The sequence below is a fragment of the Halichoeres trimaculatus genome, unplaced genomic scaffold (genome assembly GCF_033239565.1).
Source record: "Halichoeres trimaculatus isolate MK-OKI-2021-1 unplaced genomic scaffold, fHalTri1.1 fHalTri1_scaffold_3, whole genome shotgun sequence".
Lineage (NCBI taxonomy): Eukaryota > Metazoa > Chordata > Actinopteri > Labriformes > Labridae > Halichoeres > Halichoeres trimaculatus.
This window is the reverse complement of record NW_027437181.1, coordinates 34,290,977-34,312,217: the sequence shown is the minus strand read 5'-3', so window position 1 is coordinate 34,312,217 and position 21,241 is coordinate 34,290,977. Positions and strand designations below refer to the sequence as shown.

Genomic DNA, 21,241 nt, shown 5'->3' with positions numbered 1-21,241 from the left:
CCGAGCTGTGTCACTGATTGGACAATCAAACGATCCTAATAACTTCTAAGCCCGGAATTAGAAATTAAAACCACTCACCATACAGTGTGTGCCGATAGTGAAATCAGCCTTTTAGACCCAAGCTGTTTTTGAATGAGGCTGTGCATGTGTTTTTTAATGCAGTAAAACTCTGTTTTTATGGCTGGGTGTGTACCGTATTTTCCACACTATAAGGCGTACCCAAAAGCCTTCAGTTTTCTCAAAAGCTGACAGTGTGCCTTATAATCTGATGCGCCTTATATATGGATCGATATTGATTAATCATGGCTACCATAGCTAGGGGGCGTCGTCGGAGTAACAGCGGTAAGCAGTAAGAACCTGTTAAGAGGAATTCTGCTAAGTGCTAACATTAGCTCACAGGCTGGCCCGGGCTTCTTCTCTTGTTTATTGTGAACAATAGACAATTGAGCAATACAGCGCCCCCCAAAGGTCTGGCATTTGAACTGGTCTCTGGAAACGGCTTTTGTGGATGGCAGAAACAGCTTTGTCTTTACAGCGCACTTTTTTTGAAAATGGCACAGAAAATAGTTGGATAGGAAAATGTGCGGCTCCGTGTGGATGTGGCCTGAGTTTGACTGACTTATCTGACTGTTTTGTTGACATTCCCTTCAGCGCAGCTCTATCTAGTGGATGCATAACGCAACCCCAGCCACTACTATAGCTTCTATTCTATGCGCCTTATAATGCGGTGCGCCCTATATATGAACAAAGTTTTCAAATAGGCCAGTCATTGAAGGTGCGCCCTATACTCCGAGGCGCCTTGTAGTGCGGAAAATATGGTACGTGACTTTTGGTCTTTCTGCAGCCAGCCTCGAGCAGATTCTCAATGCATAGCAACTTTTAGCACTTCTGCCCAGGCTTCATTTTTACTAACTGGATGTTGCCCCTTGGGGGTAACTTAACTCCTTAGTTACCCCCAAATGATCTTAGTTATTTAGTGCTTGAAGAATGTATTTGATTTTCAAAATAATATGAATGAGATGAAACTTTTACTCATTTAAATGCAGGTAAGACTAAGCACATGATGTTAACTAGCTTGAGGGCTAGGTCTCATGATACATCAATGCTGATGATAGCTCATGGAAAGATCACAGAGGTAGTAACCTCTTACAAGTACCTGAGCATGTGGAATGATAAATCTTTACATTTTCAACAAATGTATCTTGTTTAATGTATCAGAGCGTCAACTCCTTTTGTTTTGTTTTGGATCGTAGTGATATTTTGTACATGGATACCTCTGCACATTGTCTTCATATAACTGCTTCAGCTAACCATGCATCTTTGAGGTTCATTACTAGTTTGACTGGTAATGCCGTGCTGTATTATGGGTTTGATGGCCTTTTCTGGCAACCCCCAGACTGATACATTGGTACACCTTCATTTATAAAGCAAGTCTAGCCTGCTCTCACACTACCTGTGTGTTTTTATCACACAGAAAAGTGCTAGAAAGTATTTACTGCCCTCCAAGGAGTGCTCTCCGTCCTGAATGAAAACAGGGAAAATTGGGTATTCTGCACCCTCAGCCTGAAACTTATTGCAGAATAACTTGAAACCTTGAGGAGCTGATGTTACAACATGTTTTCAAACCTGAAGTAAAACACCTTGAAGCAGACTCTTTACAATGTTGTTTTTTATGGAATGAACCTGGTAAAATAAAGCTAAATAGAATAAATTAATCAGTGAATAATTCAGCATTTTCTTTCATGTATAGTTTGTACCTGAACCTGAATCTATACTTTTGAGTAGTTTTCAAGATTTAACCAGCTAAAAAAAGGTTTACCTCAGAAAATCTACAGTAGACATAATAAAAGTAAAAGTAAAAGTTTCTATTGTTGTACTTTGTGAAGGGATGGTATCCTCGGAGCAGGACGGGGTTGTGGTCTCTGTGCTGTAGCCGCTGGAGTACTGCAGGGAGTCTCTGTTGCTCTTTTGCTCCATACTGAGTCCTCTGGTCAGGACCATGGCCAGGTCACTGGCTGCTGGAGAAACTTCCTCTCCATGCTGAGAGCGGAGAGCGAAAGAGAGAGAGCAGAGGTTTTATGACTCTTTGTTAATTAAATTGGAGAAATGCAAGAAAATTGTGTAACAATGAGCTTAACTCAAAGTCAAAATGAGAATCAGCATGGGCAGCTGACTGGCTCATGACTCACATTTAAAGACAACTTTAAAACCAAAATAGTTTTCCCCAAAAATAAGTTATTGGAACAAGTTAACTTATTCAGTGGTGCTTTGCCCTGAGGCAACACACCACTTATCTGATTTAACTGCAAATTTGTAACAATATGTGCATGTATATGAATCAGTAAATAGTATTTTTTGTTCGTTTAAAGACATATTTTGACTTGGTAAGCTAACCAAAAGAAAGGTTTTTTTTGTCATTGCTTCATGGTGAAGTTTTGCTGGGGCAGATATTCCAAAGAAGTGGGTCGGTGATTGCTTAAGAGAAATGAATCAAACCTTACTAAACTTTAACTTTGGTCATTTTTTTATGATATCAGTCAATTCATGTCAACAGTTTTCAGTTGATCATCCCAGCCTTTGATGTTGCTGGTTTTTCAAACTTTTAGAAGGATTGGGAGAGCTTTGATTACAATTTAGGATGGTATTTACTCCAGGAAATGTGATGAATAATTTAAGCAGGTGAACAGAGCATATGGACAAAAATAATCAGAGAACATTTTGAGAAGATTTCACGCTGCTGAAAGACATTTTGGATGAAGTAGACAGTAAAATTGTGAAATAACTAATGGTTTTTGTGTAATAACTGTAGATATCAAAAATATAAATGATCAAATATTACCCGCTGTCTCTCTGTTTATGTGACTTTTGGTGCCCTCTGTGGATTATGGAGTCAGAACACTGACAGTAAGATTTGGTATTGAGAAAGAAAATTGGCATTTTAAAAAAAGTTGAATTGAATCTAAAACGAGGATTGGCACTGTAAAATGTTGAATTAAAAAAAACAAAATATAGACATTAAAAAAACACAATTTTTTGAGGATTTTTTATGTAGTTTTTTGCAATGCCAATATTCAGATGTGTTTTTACACTCTTTATTTATTTTTTGAGCATCACTGGTTTTCAGTTTCAATTCCCTTTCTTTCAGTTTCAACTTACTGGCAGTGTTTTGACATGGATGACAGGGGTGGCGGAGCTTGGAGCATGATACGCGAGGAGAGCGGCCTCTGTCAGCTACCAGCAACTTGTAACGCCTGCGGTTGTGAATTCCCAAACCGGCAGTAAGTCTGTTTCTCTGGGTCTGTATTTTTAGGGTTGGGCGAGTACGCCATTTTCTATGCTGCCATCCCGCTGTCGTCCCTCTCTGCTATCTGGTGCTCAGTGTCTGTTCTGCAGTCCCACACACTGGTCTCCTATGAGCTGATAAGGGGGGATACTCCAGGGCCAGTCAGAAAAGTCAATATGTGCACACACTTCATTTAACACCAGATGCATTAAAAAAGTGACCCTGTCACACACAAATGGATCTAGAAGACTACCATTTCGGCTCCTGTATGGCAGCTCCAACCACTGTCAGTCACGTCTGTGGCTGTTGAGGAGCTGGCTGTACCTGGTGTACTGCAGGTAAACATCAGGGCAGGTTATTTTAACTCTTTTTTTCACCATTTCGACTTTAATTTCATTCTTTTTCTACTTTGATCTGGACATTTCAACTTTATTCTCCATCGACTTTAATCTCAACGCTACCCCATCAAAAAATGAAATATCACCACAGACGGCAGCGTAGAAAATAGTGTTGCCTCACTTGATCCTAAAAATACTGATCCAGAGAAACAGACTTATTGGCGGTTTAGGAGCTGGAGGTGAACTTGCATTCATTACTGTCCTGTGTACGATCACAACCGCAGGCGTTACAAGTTGCTGGTAACCGATAGGGGCTGCTCTCCTCACCTGAAAACCTGGAAGCGTGTTCTTGCGCACCCAAGCCCCACCCCCACCCATTCCCTTCATGTCAAAACACTGCCAGTAAGATGAAACTGAAAAAATGAGAAATGATACTGAAAACTAGTGATGCTCAAAAAAAATTTTTTTTCCAAATTTTTTTGACCAAAAAAAACATCTGAATATTGTCATTGAAAAACACATCATGACATAAAAAATCCTTAAAAAACAGTGTCTTTTTAATGTCTGTATTTTGTTTTTCAGTTAAACATTTTACAATGCAAATCCTTGTTTCACATCTAATTCAATTTTTTCCACAATGCCTATTTTCTGTTTCAATACCAAATCTTACTGTCAGTGTTCTGACTCCATAGTGGATAAAGTACACGGGTAAGGAGTATCAGCTTAACCTCTGAGCCCACAGAAACAGTCCAGACTTTGTTTGACACTACAAAACAAAGTGAGCTGGACAGGAACCTGGCAAGCAAACATGTTAAATCTTAAATCACCCAGACCTTCTGAACACATGGGCCCCACTTGTAGAAGTCACTCCCTCATCCAGCGTTACCTTTGCAGCGATGGTAGCCGGGGTCATCCTGGATCTCTGAGGGTCATCAGGATGTGCTGATGGACCAGCGTATCCCTGTGCGCTTGGGGACCCCTCGCTCTCCCTCAATCTGTCCAGAGGCTCCTTCCTCCTCTGAACTGCTGCTGCCGCCGCCACAGGCTGCTCATACTGACCTGCTTTGGACCAATCCTGAGGAGGCGAGTGAAGTTAATCAACAGAGAGAAGCAGGAAGCATTGACACAAGAGACTTGTCCGCTCTCCAGCAGTTTGAAGCCCTTCATCTGAGTGCAGAGAGAGGGGGCCTTTGGGGGCAGGGGGTTGTGTTTGTGTGCGTGGAAGTTTGTGTCATAGGTGTGTGTGGGCAGGGGGCCTTTTTTGAGCCTTTGAAATTGTTAATGATGATGAGTTTGACTGGTTAACGCGCTACACCCTGCTCAGTTTTGACCAATCTCAAGTGGGTCGATTGGAAAACTGGTGAATGAGACAGGGGAGGCCAGAAATCAAAAGGCATGCACACACAGTGAGCGAGGATGACCACTTTGTGGAGGCAAAGCAACGTGGTTATGGATGAGACGACTTGGTGACAAAAATTAAAAGAAAGAAAATTTTATGCATTAACTGCAACAGAAGAGAAGGTGCAACCGAAGCAATGGAGGCAGATGGAGAACAAACCTTCCAGATAGGAACCTTTGATGTGGGAGAGGAGGAGCTGGATCCAGGGGGGCAGATATAAGGTGGGGACGCAGGTACAGGAAGAATGACAGAGAGAGGCCTGGGGGAGCCAGAGTGAGAGAGAGCGGGGCGGAAGGTAGCGAAGGACGTGCCAAACTGCGGGATGAGAGACACAGTCACATCATCAGAGGAGAGAAGGACAAAGACTTATACTACAACGGAGAGAAAGAAAGACACAGAGACAGAGAGACAGAGCGTTCACTGTGGCAGGGACCCAGGGCCAAACACATGAGAACATGAGCAGCACATGTACACTCACGCATTTGACTGCACGGACAGACGAGCAGAACAGATCTGATGGCAGAGAAAGCCTGTAGGGATAAATTAGTAACTGCTGGATGTGATTCAAAAGACTCTACTGAGGACTAATCTAGTTAGTCTAAGGAATCTAAGGTCAGTGATGCATGGAAATCTACATGTCACTGATATTTATGTCTTTTTGTTAGAAAGGTCAGATGACATGTTTGTGTGCATTTCCAGTCCAGATAGATTTGATGTGACAGCTTCCACTGCATCTCTTTATCCCACAATAAAACCAGTAGAGCTGAACAATTAATCGAATTGAAACCGACATCACAATGCAGTCGAATGCAATTTACAAATTGCAAAGGCTGCAATTGAAAAAAAAAAAAAAGTTTCATGTTCACAGACCTGGAGGAACCATAATAACTTGTACTTGTTCCCCCTGTTGGTTTTTCTGGTAAAAACCCTGTGAGCTACAGAGATCCAAACAGTAGAATGACTGGCAGAGCTCTACCCCTTGTTCATTTTATTCTGTATAGTTTGTTACTTTGACTGACAGCAGGAGGTCAGAAAAATTTTAGTGTTTCTTTTTCTTTTTCAATTGAAAGTGCAGGAAATCATTGTTTATATGTTGACAGTATTGTTTGTCATGTTGGTCATCAGATAAAATGATAAAAAATAAAATAAATAAAAAATCTCCAAAATCGCATGCTGAATCGCAATATTAGTACAAAAATATTGCAATTAGATTATTTTTCAAAATCGTTCAGCCCTTATGACATTGCATCTTACTTCAGAAACAAAACTTGAAAACACAACCCTGTAATAAAACCAAAGATCATAGCAGCATATGTTCTGTTTTGGTCTATCTCCTCAAGTAAAAGGTTGAAAACTGCAAGAAGTGCTGTTTGCTTCTACTGATAAGACCTGTATTTACACTGAGGCCTTTGAGGCTTACATCGAGGTCTCTTCTCCTGAGTCTCCATGTCTTAAAAAGCTTGATCATAAACGTCAATGATGAAGCATTGAAAGTGCACAGTTGTCCTGTGGTGAATACAGGAAATATGGCCCTGCTCAGCGGACTAATCACAGGGCTCACATCGTAATAGGCTATCCATACCCATGCTGTTGATACAACGCAGTAATATAAACCAGGCTTTAGTCACTATAGTTTGCATTAATTTCAACACTGTAACAAATATTAGTGGTAACACCTTACTTTAGAGGACCGCAAATTTCATCGCACTTGGGTAAGAAAGAATTATACAATGTTTTTTCTTATTTCTCATGAAATTACCCCCGGAATTTCATGAGAATTTGGTGAAAATTATCATATAACTTCTTTAAAGAAATGGTCACATTTATTGTCACAAGTCACAGTTGGTAGGTTACTCTTTTTTCCAGTTTTTTGAAATTTACTCCAAATTGCAAGGTAAGAAGGTGGCAACTAGCAAATAATTTATTTGAAATTTTAGAATTTCTAGAGGTATCCCAATGTTTCTGCTATTTCCAGAGAAGCAGGTAATAGCTGCTTTGTTCTTGAAAACAGAGATTAGGTTTATTGTTTCCTCTGATAATTACCTTTGAAATGTTAAGTTAATAGTTCAATTTCCCAATAAGCAGTTGATAGTTAGCTATTTGTTATTTAATTTCACCAAGTTCTTTAGTACTGAGTTTGTTGAGATGCATAATTGAGATCACATGCAAAATGATAAACCTTTATGATTAGACCTCTAATGTTTTACATGAGACAACTGAAGGCTACAGATGTGATATTCACCAAGAGTGGGGTTGTAAATTGGCCTTACCTGATTGTGATAGACACTGCAAGTACAGGCGCACTGCAAAACAGAATCTGTCCAGGCACAGTTGACGGCCTTGTTGTCAAATGACAGACAAGTTCACTTACCTCATGTGCAAATTCTGCTTAATTGGCAAGCATTCATTTAACTATAACTGACAACTAACTTCCACTGATCAGGCCAGTAAAATTTCCTGCTAAATTCTGCAGAGCTGACATGTAAAGTGAGTTGTTTTACCTTAATTTCTGACTAGTTTCACCAAATTCTCATGAAATTTTGGGGGTAATTTCAAAGAAAAAAGAAAAAAAATTGTCTAATTATTACCTCAGTGCGATGAAATTTGCAGACCTCTTAAGTAAAACGTTACCATATCAATATTCAACTTTATGAATTCAGTTAATTGGACACACAGGCCTTACATTTTTAACTATCAGTTTTTTTCACTAACCATCATCTTGTGTCACCTTTTGTAAAGTGTGTGTTGACTAAGTAATGGTGCTCTTGTGGTGTTGTTGTAGAAGTGTTAACTGTGTCCTGAAGGTTCAATAACTTTATTTGTTGTTGTCGCCTAAAGTTTTAAGTTTTTTTTTTTTTTCTTTGATTGGAGTAAGCATTGTCTACATATCCACTCATTTCTTCGGATGTGGAAAAAAAAGAAGGACACAGACCAGCCAGTATGGATACAGTCAGCATCAGACTATAGACTTGTACTCAGTCACACTGTGCAGAAAAAACAAACCACTAGCTACAATCTGTATCATAAATAAACTAAAATATCTGAATTTAAAGTTTGATTAATGGACCAAAGCACAGAGTTGAGCAGGAGAAGACTGTGGAAGCAAAACATCCTGCAGGAGAATGAGTCTAGTCGCCTGAGGGATGCAGAGTCCAAACATTTGCAATTATGTAATTATGTAATTATCACCAAAGTTACTTTAACGCCATATTCACTTTATCCAAACATTATTATTGAGTGTGTGCATCTGCAACAGGGTTGACTCAAAAGATGAACCTTTGTTATAAATATGTGATGACTGCTAATTTTTGGAAAACAAATGTTCACACCATAAAAGGTCATTTTAGCTCTCAGTTTTATTACCATAGACATTAGGTTAAATGCAAATTAACTACATACCATGCTTTTAAATGCTGTTCTGTGTGTAAATCCCTGCTTTACAAAGCACACTGTTGATGATAATAACAAGCGAAGTAAAGGATATGATGCTGGCCTTGTGAGCGTTAGCATCAGAGATTAAATCCATGTCTGTAAGGTGTTGCAGGCAGAGGGAGGTGACTTTTTTTTCCCACGAGGTCATCCCGACTCCAACAATGATACAATGCCGTTTGTGTCTAAACATCTCTATCTATTCTTTTTTTTTTTTCTTTTTTTTTTTTTTTAATAGAGGTTTAGTTGTGGTGAAGCCCACATAGAGGAGTAGGAGGGGTTTCTCGGATATGAAAATAAAATATTTTGATTCTCTGATGAAGCTGGTGTGTCTCTTACAGAAACTTCAATTGAGAGAAAAAACAACAAAGCAACCACACAGTTTGGTGCATTAACAGAAATCAGAAGTCTGTGATTGTTTTGCACCTTTTGGTGTTATTTCAGGATTCAATCTTGGTTTTGTATGTCTCTCAAATTAGAGATGAATCATACACTTGTTGCTGTCAGATGGCTGTAGAGTGTTCGTCAGCAGAAGGGGAAGACGTCATATGTGCAGCCTGTCATGTATAATACATGATGCTTGACCTGAATATTTGTCTAAACTGCTTTAGTGCGACCATTTTTTGTCTGCTTACAGATAGACGGATTTGTGAGCGACTTTAAAATCTGTATGTAAGACATGGGTGGTTAAAATCAGGACAAAAATATTCATTATGCAGGAAGCCCCAAAACAACTACACCTCATAACTCAACACCTACATCTAAAATGAGCCATTCAAACTAAGGTTCAGAGTTTATTCTGTCTGCCTTGAAATCTTGGTATTGGCTGAAAATCTACACCACATGTTTCAGGTTCAGTTTGACCACCTGTACTACTAAACTATTATCTCCTGTAGCGCACATTATTTATTTTGTTGCCAACACCACCACATAAAATCATTCCCTGCTCCAGAGCATACCAAGCCTCTATGGAGCAACTATTGTCTGCTTGCCGTCTCCAGCTGATGTGTAAAAATCCATTCAAGGCTTAAAATGAAACTTCTGCCACCCTGATAGCTGTAACATATAATTTTGAACAGCATGTTCCTTTGTGTAATGACTTTTAAGCACCTCACTTATCACAGCTGGTTCCACATGTAGCTCTGTGTCACTAAAGATGAAATGTAGTTAGATGTTGAGATTGAGACATTTTCCAGTAGATGAGCAGAACAGACTACTGTATTTCAACTGTAATTAAATGATTTATATTTTAAGGATCCTAAACGGTGCATTAACCCCAAGGTCAGGAAAAGGTGGTTATCACAGCTGGATGTTTACCTATTTTCCTTTTTGCCTTCTTATTCGTTTCTGTTGTCTAAGTGGGTCCCAACTTTCATACACTGATGTATTTATATGCATATACATGACTGCATACCAAACATTTACCTTCTCCTCTGTGTATAGTTCCCCTGAAAAAAAAGTAAACTGCCTGGGTATGATTAATATCAAATTCAGGTGACACAGGTGCTGACATCAGACACACAAATGTTTGGGTTTTGAATCCTTAAGGCGACTAAACTCATTTACCTACTGGATGTCTTAGAGCTGGAGCACTCTCCAACTCAGCTCTGTGCTTTTTGTTAGTAAATAAAACATCACATTTCTGAAGTGATCCAGCTTTTTTTAGTTGAGTTATTGTGCTGAGGAGTGCACAACAGCTTCTCAGCGTTGTAGCTTATTATGCCTTAAACCACAAACTGAATATGACGTTTTGGGATGCTAATCGTATCGATGACAACTTTTTAAGGTGTAGTGTGTAGTATTGAGTGACTGTTAACTAAACTGACTCAGTAGCAATGGAAAATGATACTAACAAGTATCTTTAACTAGTGATTTATCTGCTGAATACAAGGTCTATGAATTTTCTTGACCTAATATTTGAAAGGCTAAAAAGAACATAAAAGCAGGTGCTACATTAAAATGCTAAAACAGCTAGCATGGGGCTGATATTACACAGTCTGAATAGCTCATTTAAAAATTAGAGCTGCCTCTAATGAAGCAAAGAGCTAAACATGGTTTGGGGGGTGGCCACAGGGTCTGACCAATAGTCTGTATAACACATGGAGACAGCTTCGGTGACATCAGCCATCCGTTTCTCATACAGAGTTTAGAAGCCTATGGTCAAAGGACACCATAATGGTAATGCTGAACTCAACATGGCTTCGTTTGGATGAAGTAAAGAGGACTTTTACCTTTTTGCAGACAGCTATAAGGTGTCTACCTGTCAACAATATTTATTAATGGAGTAAAAATTGTTCCTTTTTTTGTCTTGGTGTGTTCGTGGTTTCTGATATTTCTGCAGCCAACATCAAGTGAACTCCTGAAGAACTGCAGTTTTTAACACTTCTACCATTGCTTAATGTTTTTACACTGGATGTTGCTGCTTGGGCTGATCAAATTGCAGAGGTAAATAGGCCAACCTCTTTCTACCCCTGATGTTCAGTTTCCTGACATAACTTAAACAGAATTTCTTGACATTTAGGACATAAATATAAACTTTTGTTCTCCTGTAGTTGACGGATCATAATTTACTGGATAAACAGCATTCATTGTTTTTTTGTTTTTTTGTAAAACTTTGGTCATGCCAGGGTAGTAGTTAACAGTAGAGTACTTACAGTGGTAGGGGAGCTGCATTCACTGACTGACTGGCACGTTTCTGAGGCCTCTGATGACGCTGAGCTGGAGGATTTCTACAGCAGGCAAAAAAAGAAAAGCAAAATATCTTTCTGATGTGCCTTCAGCGTTTTGTATTTGCATGATTCCCATGCTTAATTTAATTTTTAAAACATCAGGCAAAACATGCCGGTGAAGTCAGACAGTGATGGTCAAATTGGAATAGGTTTATTTTGAGTTCACTCAATTCAGAGGCAAACACAGATCTTCATGAGTGCCTTCGTACCTGGCTTGTGATGTCTGAGGGCATGGGCGAGGGCGGCTTGGAGTAGATGTTTGCGTCCTGGGACACAAAGCCTGAATCATGTGAGGACACACTGCTGAGGCGGTGAGCGGCGATGCCCCCGGGTGGCAGAGGCTGGTGTGGCAGGCTGCTGCGGTAGCGAACGGAGGAGGAGGAGGATGAGGTGGGTGAGTGAGGCTGGGAGCCTCCACCACCACCAAAACCAACACTACCGCCTCCCCCTGAGGAGCGGGAGGCGCTACTGTGGGCGCTGTTGACGCTGCTGCAAGGGGGGAGGAGGAGGAGGAGGAGGAGGAAGGGAGTGGAGTGAGGGTGAGAGGAGGATGGAGGAAATGGTGGTTCATGAAGGACAGTAATTGGAGAAATGGCATGATTTAGGAACGCGGTTTTTCAGGAATGTTGATGTTGGTCATTGGAGGTGTTAAAGATGTGAGGATGAGTTGGTTTTATATGATTGGTTTGCGATGGGGTGAAGTTCAGGAATAGTTCACATGAAGTTGTTTATTCATCCAGCAATGTGACAGTCACAGTTCAAAGCGTTAAAGAGACCCAGAGATGAAAGGAAATCCAGGTAACCACATAAACACCCCGCAGGAGAGAAAGAGGGCGAACCACACGAGAGCACACAAACAAGAGGTGAAGGAAGAGACAGGCACAGAGGAGGATGTGTGTGAGGGGTGGGGGAGAAAAAGAGGGAGAGGAATGAGGAGGTGAGGGAGGAGGGGGGTAGACAAAGAGTGTGTAAGCTCATGAGGAACCAGTGCTCTCTCAGTAAACACTGCAGGCAAAAGGATGTGAACTGGCATGCTTTGAGCTTTGCCTGGAGGGCGACAGAACAACACAACATGCAAACACTGACAGAGACAGCTCCACACAAATACACACAGAGGTTTCTTACAGACAAAGGAAAATGGAAATGCTCCTTTGAGTTCACTCTTCTTGTCGTCTCTATCTAAGACTGAGAGTACCCCCAGCTTTACACCTTGTACCCTACTGTAAAAACCGTAGAATAACTGACTGTCGTTTCTTCGAAGGCTCTGTGACGACTGTTTTGTGCAGTGACACCTGCCAGAATCAGCAAGTGTTTTTCCATGGTAAAGACTCTGTTTCCCATGAGCACTAGCACCCACTGTCGTAAAGATATTTTTGTTTTGAAGCAAATGAATTGAGAGCACATCTTCTTTACTTTGATACATCTTAGCAATGATGTGATGTATTCATGTGTAATTATGTAGCACTACTAAAATAACCTCACTCTTCATTTTATTGATAGACTCTCAAGTTTGAACAGACCACTGCAGAATAACTGCTTACTGTGGGTAGGAATGAACATTATCACAAACAGTTTAGTCCATGTTTCAGTACGTACTCTATCACTCTCCTGTTTAGCTTTCTTCTGCTCTGATGTCCTTTTTTTAGGACAATCCAACTCCAGTGTCCACCATTACTAAAAAATTTATCCAAGAAATCAATTTTAACAGAGATAAACACAAATGTCTTTTCTCACTGTTAAACTTTGCTGGCCAGCTGAGTGTCATCAATGGATTTTTGGTTAACATGCAGTAAATGGATAAGTGTTCTCCTGGCGGAAAAAAAAAAAAAAAAAAAAAAAACTTTGGCGCTGATAATCTTCTTTTAAATTGTGGATAAATTGTGGATAATGAACAGGAAAAAAACAGTTTTGTAATTTGGAATTTGTTTGGCTTTTGAAATAATAAAACTGAAAACAGAACCTGCATCAGAGTGCTACAAAATGTGAGTTTCATATTCCTTAAAATAAAAAAGGGGATAAAGATTGTAGTAATCATACACATATGGTGTCATCATGTTATCCTGTATATATGCAAAAGACAGTAGCCGCAGCTCTTAGCTTCATCGAGTAATACTTGTTTTGACTGATGTAAAAAGGAATAATGTAAGGGACTGATCCCATGCTAGCAAATTTCTTCTTTTTTTTTTTTCTTTTTTTTCTTCATGAGAAAACTTTCACTTTCACTCTTCTCCTTTCTCTGTGTGAAGACTGGTGCAAACATTTAAACCCCGGGATGAGTGGACAAACAGTAAAATGGACAAGCATACACTGACAGACTGACAGTCACAGTGAGACACTAACATCACAGTCAGCTCCTCTTTCTGATGCTCACACTGTTTATAAAACAAGTTTATGTCTGTGTGCACATGTGTGTGTGTTTGTGTGTGTACCTGCACATGCTGCTCTTGCGGGATCCAGAGCTGCTGGGGGATGAAGGAGGCGTCTGATAGGACCAGCTGTAATCTGAGCCCTTCAGGTCCTTGATCACCTGAGAGGGAGGAGAAGAGGAGGAGGCTCGGAGGTCTGTCCATGTTTGTTTATGTCATTATTTATGTTCTGCGGTGGAAGACATCAGGATGATCAAGTTGACATAAAAAGTTCTGAAATCTGTTGGTGTACTAAGGAGGATAGAAGGATCTGAAGAAGAAAGTCTGTGACTGCTGTGTTTTATTTTGTTAGTTGATCATCACTGGTATGTTTTAGGTAAAAATCAAACCATAATTTCACAATTCAGGATTTAATTTTCCCAAAATGAGCTCAGAGTTCAGAAGTGAACCACATGAAGAGCAATTTTAATTGATTTCTAAGTCATATATGGTTTTGTGTGTGTGTGTTCCCACGTTGTACCTGTTCACTAGCTGGGGGCAGTTTGTGAGGGTCGGTTGTGAGCACAGTGAGGTCGTCGATGATGGCCTGGAGGTGGGTAATCTCTCCCAGCATGGCGATCTCTCCATTCTAAAGAAACAAGGTAGAAACACAGACTGACTTCATGCTGCCCCGTCTGTCAGTGAATCATGGTTTTCCCTTTTTCTTTCTAAAAAGAAATATCCCAAAATATCCCATTTAACAGTATCCAAAGTGAGATTTGCAGCTGCACCTTTAGAACAAAACACATACAACAGAGAGTGACCAGAATGCTGCACCTAATTTATCGTTTTTGATTATTTAGAATTAATTTACAGTTAGTGCATTTTCCCTCTCAACCCATCCTTTTATCCCTCCCACGCTCCACCCAGTCTGCATCTCTCCTCCCCCCTCTCCTCACCACCACAGGCTGCAGGAAGCCAATGAAGGTGCAGAAGCGGCCCCTCTCTTCAACCAGAGCCCGGCGCACCGCCTGCTTCTCCGTCTCCTCCATCAACAGACACATGTCTGTCACGTCCTGCATGGCACTGTCCAGCTGAGGCTGCAGGTCCCCTCGCCCTGAGGTGGAAGGGTACACAGGCGGTCAGAGAACAGACATTTGAGGTAAAGGAGAGTGACGTACGTGACTGAGCGGAGGAGAGGAGAGAGTGAGGGATGGAAGAGGAGAAAATGAAGATGGAGGCACAGAGTGTTAAATGGAGAAGACTGTGAAGGCATGACTGTTTCAAAGGCATGTTTCTCACCTTTTTCTCATAATGCTCTGTTTTTAAGAAATGTTCAGTGAGACAAAGGTAGTGGATACATATTGTTCATAGTTTAAACTCTGCGTAGTTTATCCTATCCTGTCAGTGTATGAAAGTATTTCATTATAAGTTATAAAATCGACCCCTCAGACAGCAGACTATGGGCATTGATAAGATTTTATTGATATCAATGCCCGTATCGATTCTGCTTATCGATTCTTTTTTTTTTATCAATTCTCCTATCAATTCCTTCTTCTCCAGTATTGTTTAAAAAGAGTAACTGTGATATGCCTCTGCTATGAAAGTTGAAATTCTACTCTGAAGCCAAAGTTATACCAATGTATGCTAACCACTAGCGTATTAATGCAATTTCTCCTATTCATTAGCATCAAGCTCGCGCCATTTTGTTTACTTTGAATGTATTGAATAGGAATCTCTTGTGAAAGAGTAAAGTAGATTTCTTTGAGTGTTCAGTTCATCAGTAAAATTTCAAGCTAGAAATCCTTTAACAGGGTTTTCTTGGGAAATGTTATCTAACTGCTAAGCTACAAAGCTGCGGCAGACTAGTCACATAAGGTCCTGCAGCTCTGGCATACTGTAAAGAATTGATAAGAGAATCGTTAAGCACAAAGGCTAACAATATCGATTGACTGAAACATTTCTTATTGATTCTCAACATGAACCAGTTTTTGATTCCCAACCCTACAGCAGACAAACTTTTTTCCCTCCTCTCCCAGGAGCTGGGATGGAGGTCGTACATGCTAAAACTCAAAGGTCTGAGCTTCAGATTTGCAGAAACTAAAGTCTAACACGATATGACCAGACCACTGAGGAGCTTCCGGGGCAATTATTTAGAAATATGTCACTTTTTATTTGTGAAATCCCTCAGGGGGAGCAACAACTGTGACTTTGTTGGAGTGACTGACTTTAAGTTAAGAAGGCAACGCCAAAACATCCACACTCTTCAAAAAGCTGATGGAAACTACCGAGGCTAACTCTGTGCAACTTCCCCTTATGCTCAATTTAGCATTTAATGCCCGGTTAACATAAATCTAACAATTCAGCTGCTTTAGATAATAAAGTAATGAACTTTTTGGCCCTTTTTTGAGAATAAGGAACAAGGCTGAAGTCAAACACAAGTGTGACTGTAAACCAATGGATGCTAACATGGGTAAACAGATCATTTCATTTAACATTCTCACATTGCCAACTTATGGAGAGAAGCTCAGTCAATCCAAAGGCTGGTATCCATGTTGTTTTTAAAACTTGGGCGAAATGTCTTTGAAAGTAGATCACAGTATGTGAGCACATGCTTTTCCCACTGTGCCTACATCAAACACCCTGACAGTACAGAGCCCAAACACGGCTAATGTGTGTCTGTCCTAAAACTTGAACGTTTGCTGTAACTGATTACAAAAGTGACAAAAGGTCATACAGCAGGTGTGTAAAAAAAGACTTTGAGAAATCTAAATGCTACATCCTGTTGAGAGGAAGAGGAATGTGTAATGCACTGAGAGTCGATATGAAATAAATATTTAGATTTTTACATTATGCTCATAAAGCCAGCACAGATGACTGCAGTTTCACAGAGAGAGAAAAATAAAAGAGAGAAAAAAATAGGGAGTCATGAGAACAGAAGGAAAGCCTGCAGAGAGACTATAAAGCTAACAAGGCTCCAGAAGTCATGCAGGAGTCAAAGAGCAAAAAGTTTAACAGCATCGTGCTCTGTCGGAGCTGAAACTTCAAGACAACAACAGCTTACAAAACTAAAAACCTATATAAACTAAGCCCCAATCTGTTTTCTAATGGGAGGCATCTCTAAGAACTGTAGTGTTGTAATCTAAAAGTTTTACATAATGAGACAAGATATCTTTGGGAAAAAACAACAACTCTGGGGTCAACAGATAGATATCAGGCACTGGTGGTTTCCACAATCTTACATCAGTTTGTGCACCACAGAAAGACCTCCAACTTTCACTTTGACACTTAAAATGTCATGTCTTCATATTTCTATCCCTCCAGACAAATACAGCTTCAGCTTTCCCTAATAATGCTGCCATTTTTCTGTATGCCAGACATGTCTTCCTGATCTCTGGGCTCATAAATATTTTTCTTAGGAGCAGCTGCTTCTGTCACTAATCAAAACACAGGGAAATTAAGTGCTGCCCTGCAGTTATTCTGACACACTGGTTAAAAAACTCCTTATTTTTGAATGAATGAATGAAAAGTATGATATCACTGAGGTCCAGGAGGAAAATAATGTTTGGTGCTTCATGCAACCTGCAAAAAATCCTACTTTGTTTTAATCTCAAGGAACCTGTAAATAGATAAAGATCATAAAAGCATATTTTAAGAAACCCATTACATTTAAGATGTAAAAGAAACCAATCAAGAAGTGCAATGGTCTCAAAAGGCCAAAGACAGAGGTATGAGCAGGTGACATAAAACACCTGGTTGTCTGATGTCCAGGCTCCAACTAAAAGAACCCAAAGATACAAGCAGGTATGGAGGATTGTTGCCCGTCTCACTGATGTATTTCGAACAATAAATGTACACCAATGACCTCTAAGTTTATGAGCACCTGTAAAATATTGTTTAGGCTCCCCTCGCTTAAGTCAGAGCCAAAATAGCCCTGTCCTGACGAGACATGGACTCTACCTGGGCAGTGAAAGTGCAATGTTCAATCCAGCACAAAGACATGAGAAACAGATTCTTTATAAGTCAAAAGTTTTGAGTCTTCATGTATCAAACTTCTTTGTTAAACTCCACCTACATCTGGGGAAATCAATCCACACATTGATGTTCCTCCAGGAACCCACCTCCTTCTGTGTTCCACTTCTGATGCTCATGTTCTTATTGTTGGCCTCTTCAGTGGTTTTCAGGACTCCACCATGAGCAGCCTTCAGTGGAGCACCTTGGCTGGGGATGGGTACCTTTCACATTTAAAACGATGTGGTACCGGTACCTGGCAATTGGTACCAGTACTCAATGGTACCAATTTTCTGGACTTTTTTGTGCTTGCGCAGTAAAAAATATCAATTTTTTAATAATTAAATACATATTTTTTCAACTTAACATATTTATTCTTCAGTATAAAACCTTGTAATGCTGTGTTCATGGCCAGTATGAAAATGGCCCATTCTTCCATTCCCTCACAGTCACAAGGATGCATATAGGTACCTCAATATGGTACCTTTTGATTTTATGTGAATCGGTACCCAGTACTTTTAACAGAATTCGGTCGGTACCAAGAAAAGTACCTAATAAAAAAAAAGAAAACCAACCTTGACTGCCCATGATCTGGTCAAAGTACACCAAACTCCTCTCCTGAGACCACTCTTGGTGAATCAGCGAGGGCTGAAAAGATTGTAGCCTAAGTAGGAAGGAGTTTAGCCATAGTGATGGAACTTGGCATTAACTGACGCTGATGTAGTGTTTAAGGACTTTGAAAAGTAGAACAAGACACATTTTGTAAATAGGGATAAAATTTGGCACCGTGGTGTAAAGAAATATCTGCAGAAAAAGGGGTTAATCCCCAAGGACATTCACGCCGACATGGTTGCTACATTAGGGGATGATGCTCCAGCTTTATCAACTGGAAAAAAGTGGGCGGCTGAATTCAAGAGGGGTAGGGAGAGCCTTGTGTCATCCCCAAGGTCCAAACCTAAGAAAACATGACCGTGTTGAAAAATAAACCATGCCATAAGTGTTGGAAAATGTTGAATTTAATGCATACCAATTTTATCACCATGGCATAACTCCTTCCTTGTCAAGCTATGAACTTTTCAGCCCACCCTCATATACTGGCCCCTGCAAGCTAGGGACACTCTACAGGAGCTGAAGTTGAGAGATGTGACCCAGTTGTCAAAGCAGTGGTTCCCAAAGGTGGGATCAGGTCATCAAAAATCACTTACACTTCAATATTTAATCCATTATTGTAAAATATATGTAGAAAAAGTAAAGTTAAAAGTTACATAAAACCACATGAGCAAAACAGAAAATCTTTTATCCGTTTCCGCATTTCCCCCAAGGAAACAGCGAGATCTTTCTTTGTTGTTCTCTTTTTGGATTGGCCTATTTTTGTGTTCCCTAGCTGGAGGGAGGGTGTCAAGGGTCTTTTTTTGGTCGCAGACTGAAAAGTTTGTGAACTCTTGCTCTAACCATTACATTTTGCCTCTTTTCGAAGTCACTTACACCCTTACCTTCATTCATTTTTCCCGCCTCAAACATGTCAACTTCAGAAAATAAATGTCTGCTGCCTTACAAATCCCACTGACTGATCTGTGCTGCCTTTGTAAAGAGACAGTAAGGATATGACTGATTGATGCATGCTGAAGACAGTTGTTACAGACTACTTGTGGCTTTCGAACATGCAGAGTTGGGGAGTAGCTCCTTTTGCTAAGAAGCTAACTTACACGATTAAGACAACTACAATTTCATGAACGCAGAGTAGCTGAAGTGAAATGTTGGATCAAATGAATTGAGCTGAGTCTTCTCTACAAACATGCTGCTATGATAATCTAGAGGAGAGGTTGCAAATGAAAGGGAAAATAAATGAGATGATGCAGCAGAACTGTAGCGCACGACAGGCTGATACTTACCCTGCAGCTCTATAACAGGGGGGCAAATACCACAGCGAGGGGGGAGACAGAGAGACAGCAGCAGAGAGACAGGGGGAGACAGCAAGTTGGAAGCAAAATAAGAGAAGAGGGGACACAGAGAGAGAAAGAAAGGGGGGAGAGAGCAGAGATAGCAGAACTCATTGTTACGGTTAGTACAAGGAAGCCATCACAAGACAGCCACAGTGCCACAGGTTAGAGCAAAAACAAGACAGCTGCAACCAAAAACACAAGAACGAATAAAAATACCACTAAACAAAATAACACACTGCATCGGTTTATTACTTTACAGGTAAATAGATCAAACAAATGTACCCATAACATGTCTTTTGGCATTCACATTTCACATGGAAAAACATATGATTAAGGGAGTGAAATAAATTCAAAGTGCCAGTTTGGATTTTACTTTGCAGACATGTTGCTTTTATGTGTTGATCTGCCCGGCAACTGAAAGGAAACTGCTTCAAAGAGAAAGCTCTAATTATTGGTTGCTACATCACTGAGTGAAGTATTTCAGGACAAATGAGAAAAGACCTGCAACACTACAGATCTCCATTAGATGGCGCCAAAAGCCTGTAGTTTCTTCTTCTTCTTCCTGTCTGTGTTAAGTCTGTGGCTCCTGACCTCTAGAATGACTCAACTCTCTGTGTGAGTGTTTTGGCACTGGATGTAACCGCTGAATTTATGAGTGTGTTTTGTGAGGCTTTAATCATCAGATACAAACCGTAAATCAGCATCGGATATGTGTTCATTTTCCATTCACCCTCAGCTCCAACAATAACAGATATAAAACTGGATGTCCTGATTTATCCAAAGCTGTACTCTGACAAATGTCAGATCTAACCTTGTCTGAGTTTCCTCCCACAATGCCCTCTAACCTCTACAGTATGAGAGCTGGTCTGCTGGACTGCTGACTCTTACCTTTGCGAGCCTTCTTCTGCAGCTTCATGGTGTCAGATGACTTTTTCTTGATCTCGTGGCGTGACCTCTTGTACTCTGGACATGGGATGAACAGAGATGCTTTAGTTACAGGAATGCAAAGCTCTCTGTGTGACCTTTTTTTATCTCATATTCTCAATGGCCACCTACACAGGAATCCTCAGAGAGCTCACAGAGAAAACTTTGACCAAGACCATGTAATGAGATCTGGCAAGGCTATACCAAACAGCCATACTTACAATACACATAGCAGGAATACATGACTTATTGTGTGTTTTTTGCATCATTTACATTGCTAGTTTATATGTAGGTTGTCAATAAAGGCAACATAATTTAGTGCTCCCACACTGAGAGGACCAGCACATTGGTCTAGCAGTCGCTACATGCTGCTGAACCCCTGTAGTGGCAAACGGCTGTCTTACACCACATGCTGCACAACTATCAGCATATGGCAGGGCCACTGTGTTGTATGCCATTGGTCACCTTTTGATCGAGGCACTGATAAAAATAGCTGCCAGTGAAGGAAATCGAAACATTATCTTCGTATGTCTCATAAAAACATGTTTCATTTAAAAAAACACACAGCAAAAATCTGCAGTGCTTCTTACTGTACTTCTGTGATGCTGGGACTCATATAAAGATGACAGTGCAGGATGACATTCCTCATACACTTCAGTAGAAAACCTTACATTTAAAGCTTTAGCGTTTGTTTTAACTCCTTTGCGAAGCAATTTAACCAGAATTGCATAATGTTCTGAATTTTTAACAATTGCTCTTGTAGAAAGCTACTTAGTTTCAACACTTTTTGAGTGATAAATATTAGGGCTGTCATTTTAACGTGTAAATTAGATTAATTAA

General features: G+C 40.2%; 1 protein-coding gene across 2 annotated transcripts in view; it reads right to left on the bottom strand.

Moving 5' to 3' along the window:
• LOC141788241 (protein MTSS 2-like) overlaps positions 1-21,241 on the bottom strand; it is a 108,956-nt gene that overhangs the window by 13,000 nt on the left and 74,715 nt on the right. Inside the window, exons 6-13 of one of the 2 annotated variants that reach the window (XM_074667122.1) lie at positions 20,366-20,440; positions 14,483-14,640; positions 14,065-14,172; positions 13,608-13,705; positions 11,388-11,667; positions 11,104-11,178; positions 4,508-4,696; positions 1,878-2,040 (exon numbers count right to left, since the gene is read on the bottom strand). In XM_074667122.1, coding sequence (XP_074523223.1) covers positions 1,878-2,040; positions 4,508-4,696; positions 11,104-11,178; positions 11,388-11,667; positions 13,608-13,705; positions 14,065-14,172; positions 14,483-14,640; positions 20,366-20,440 — 1,146 coding nt within the window. The remainder of the gene's footprint in view (positions 1-1,877; positions 2,041-4,507; positions 4,697-11,103; positions 11,179-11,387; positions 11,668-13,607; positions 13,706-14,064; positions 14,173-14,482; positions 14,641-20,365; positions 20,441-21,241) is intronic. The other variant, XM_074667123.1, reaches the window with a different exon arrangement.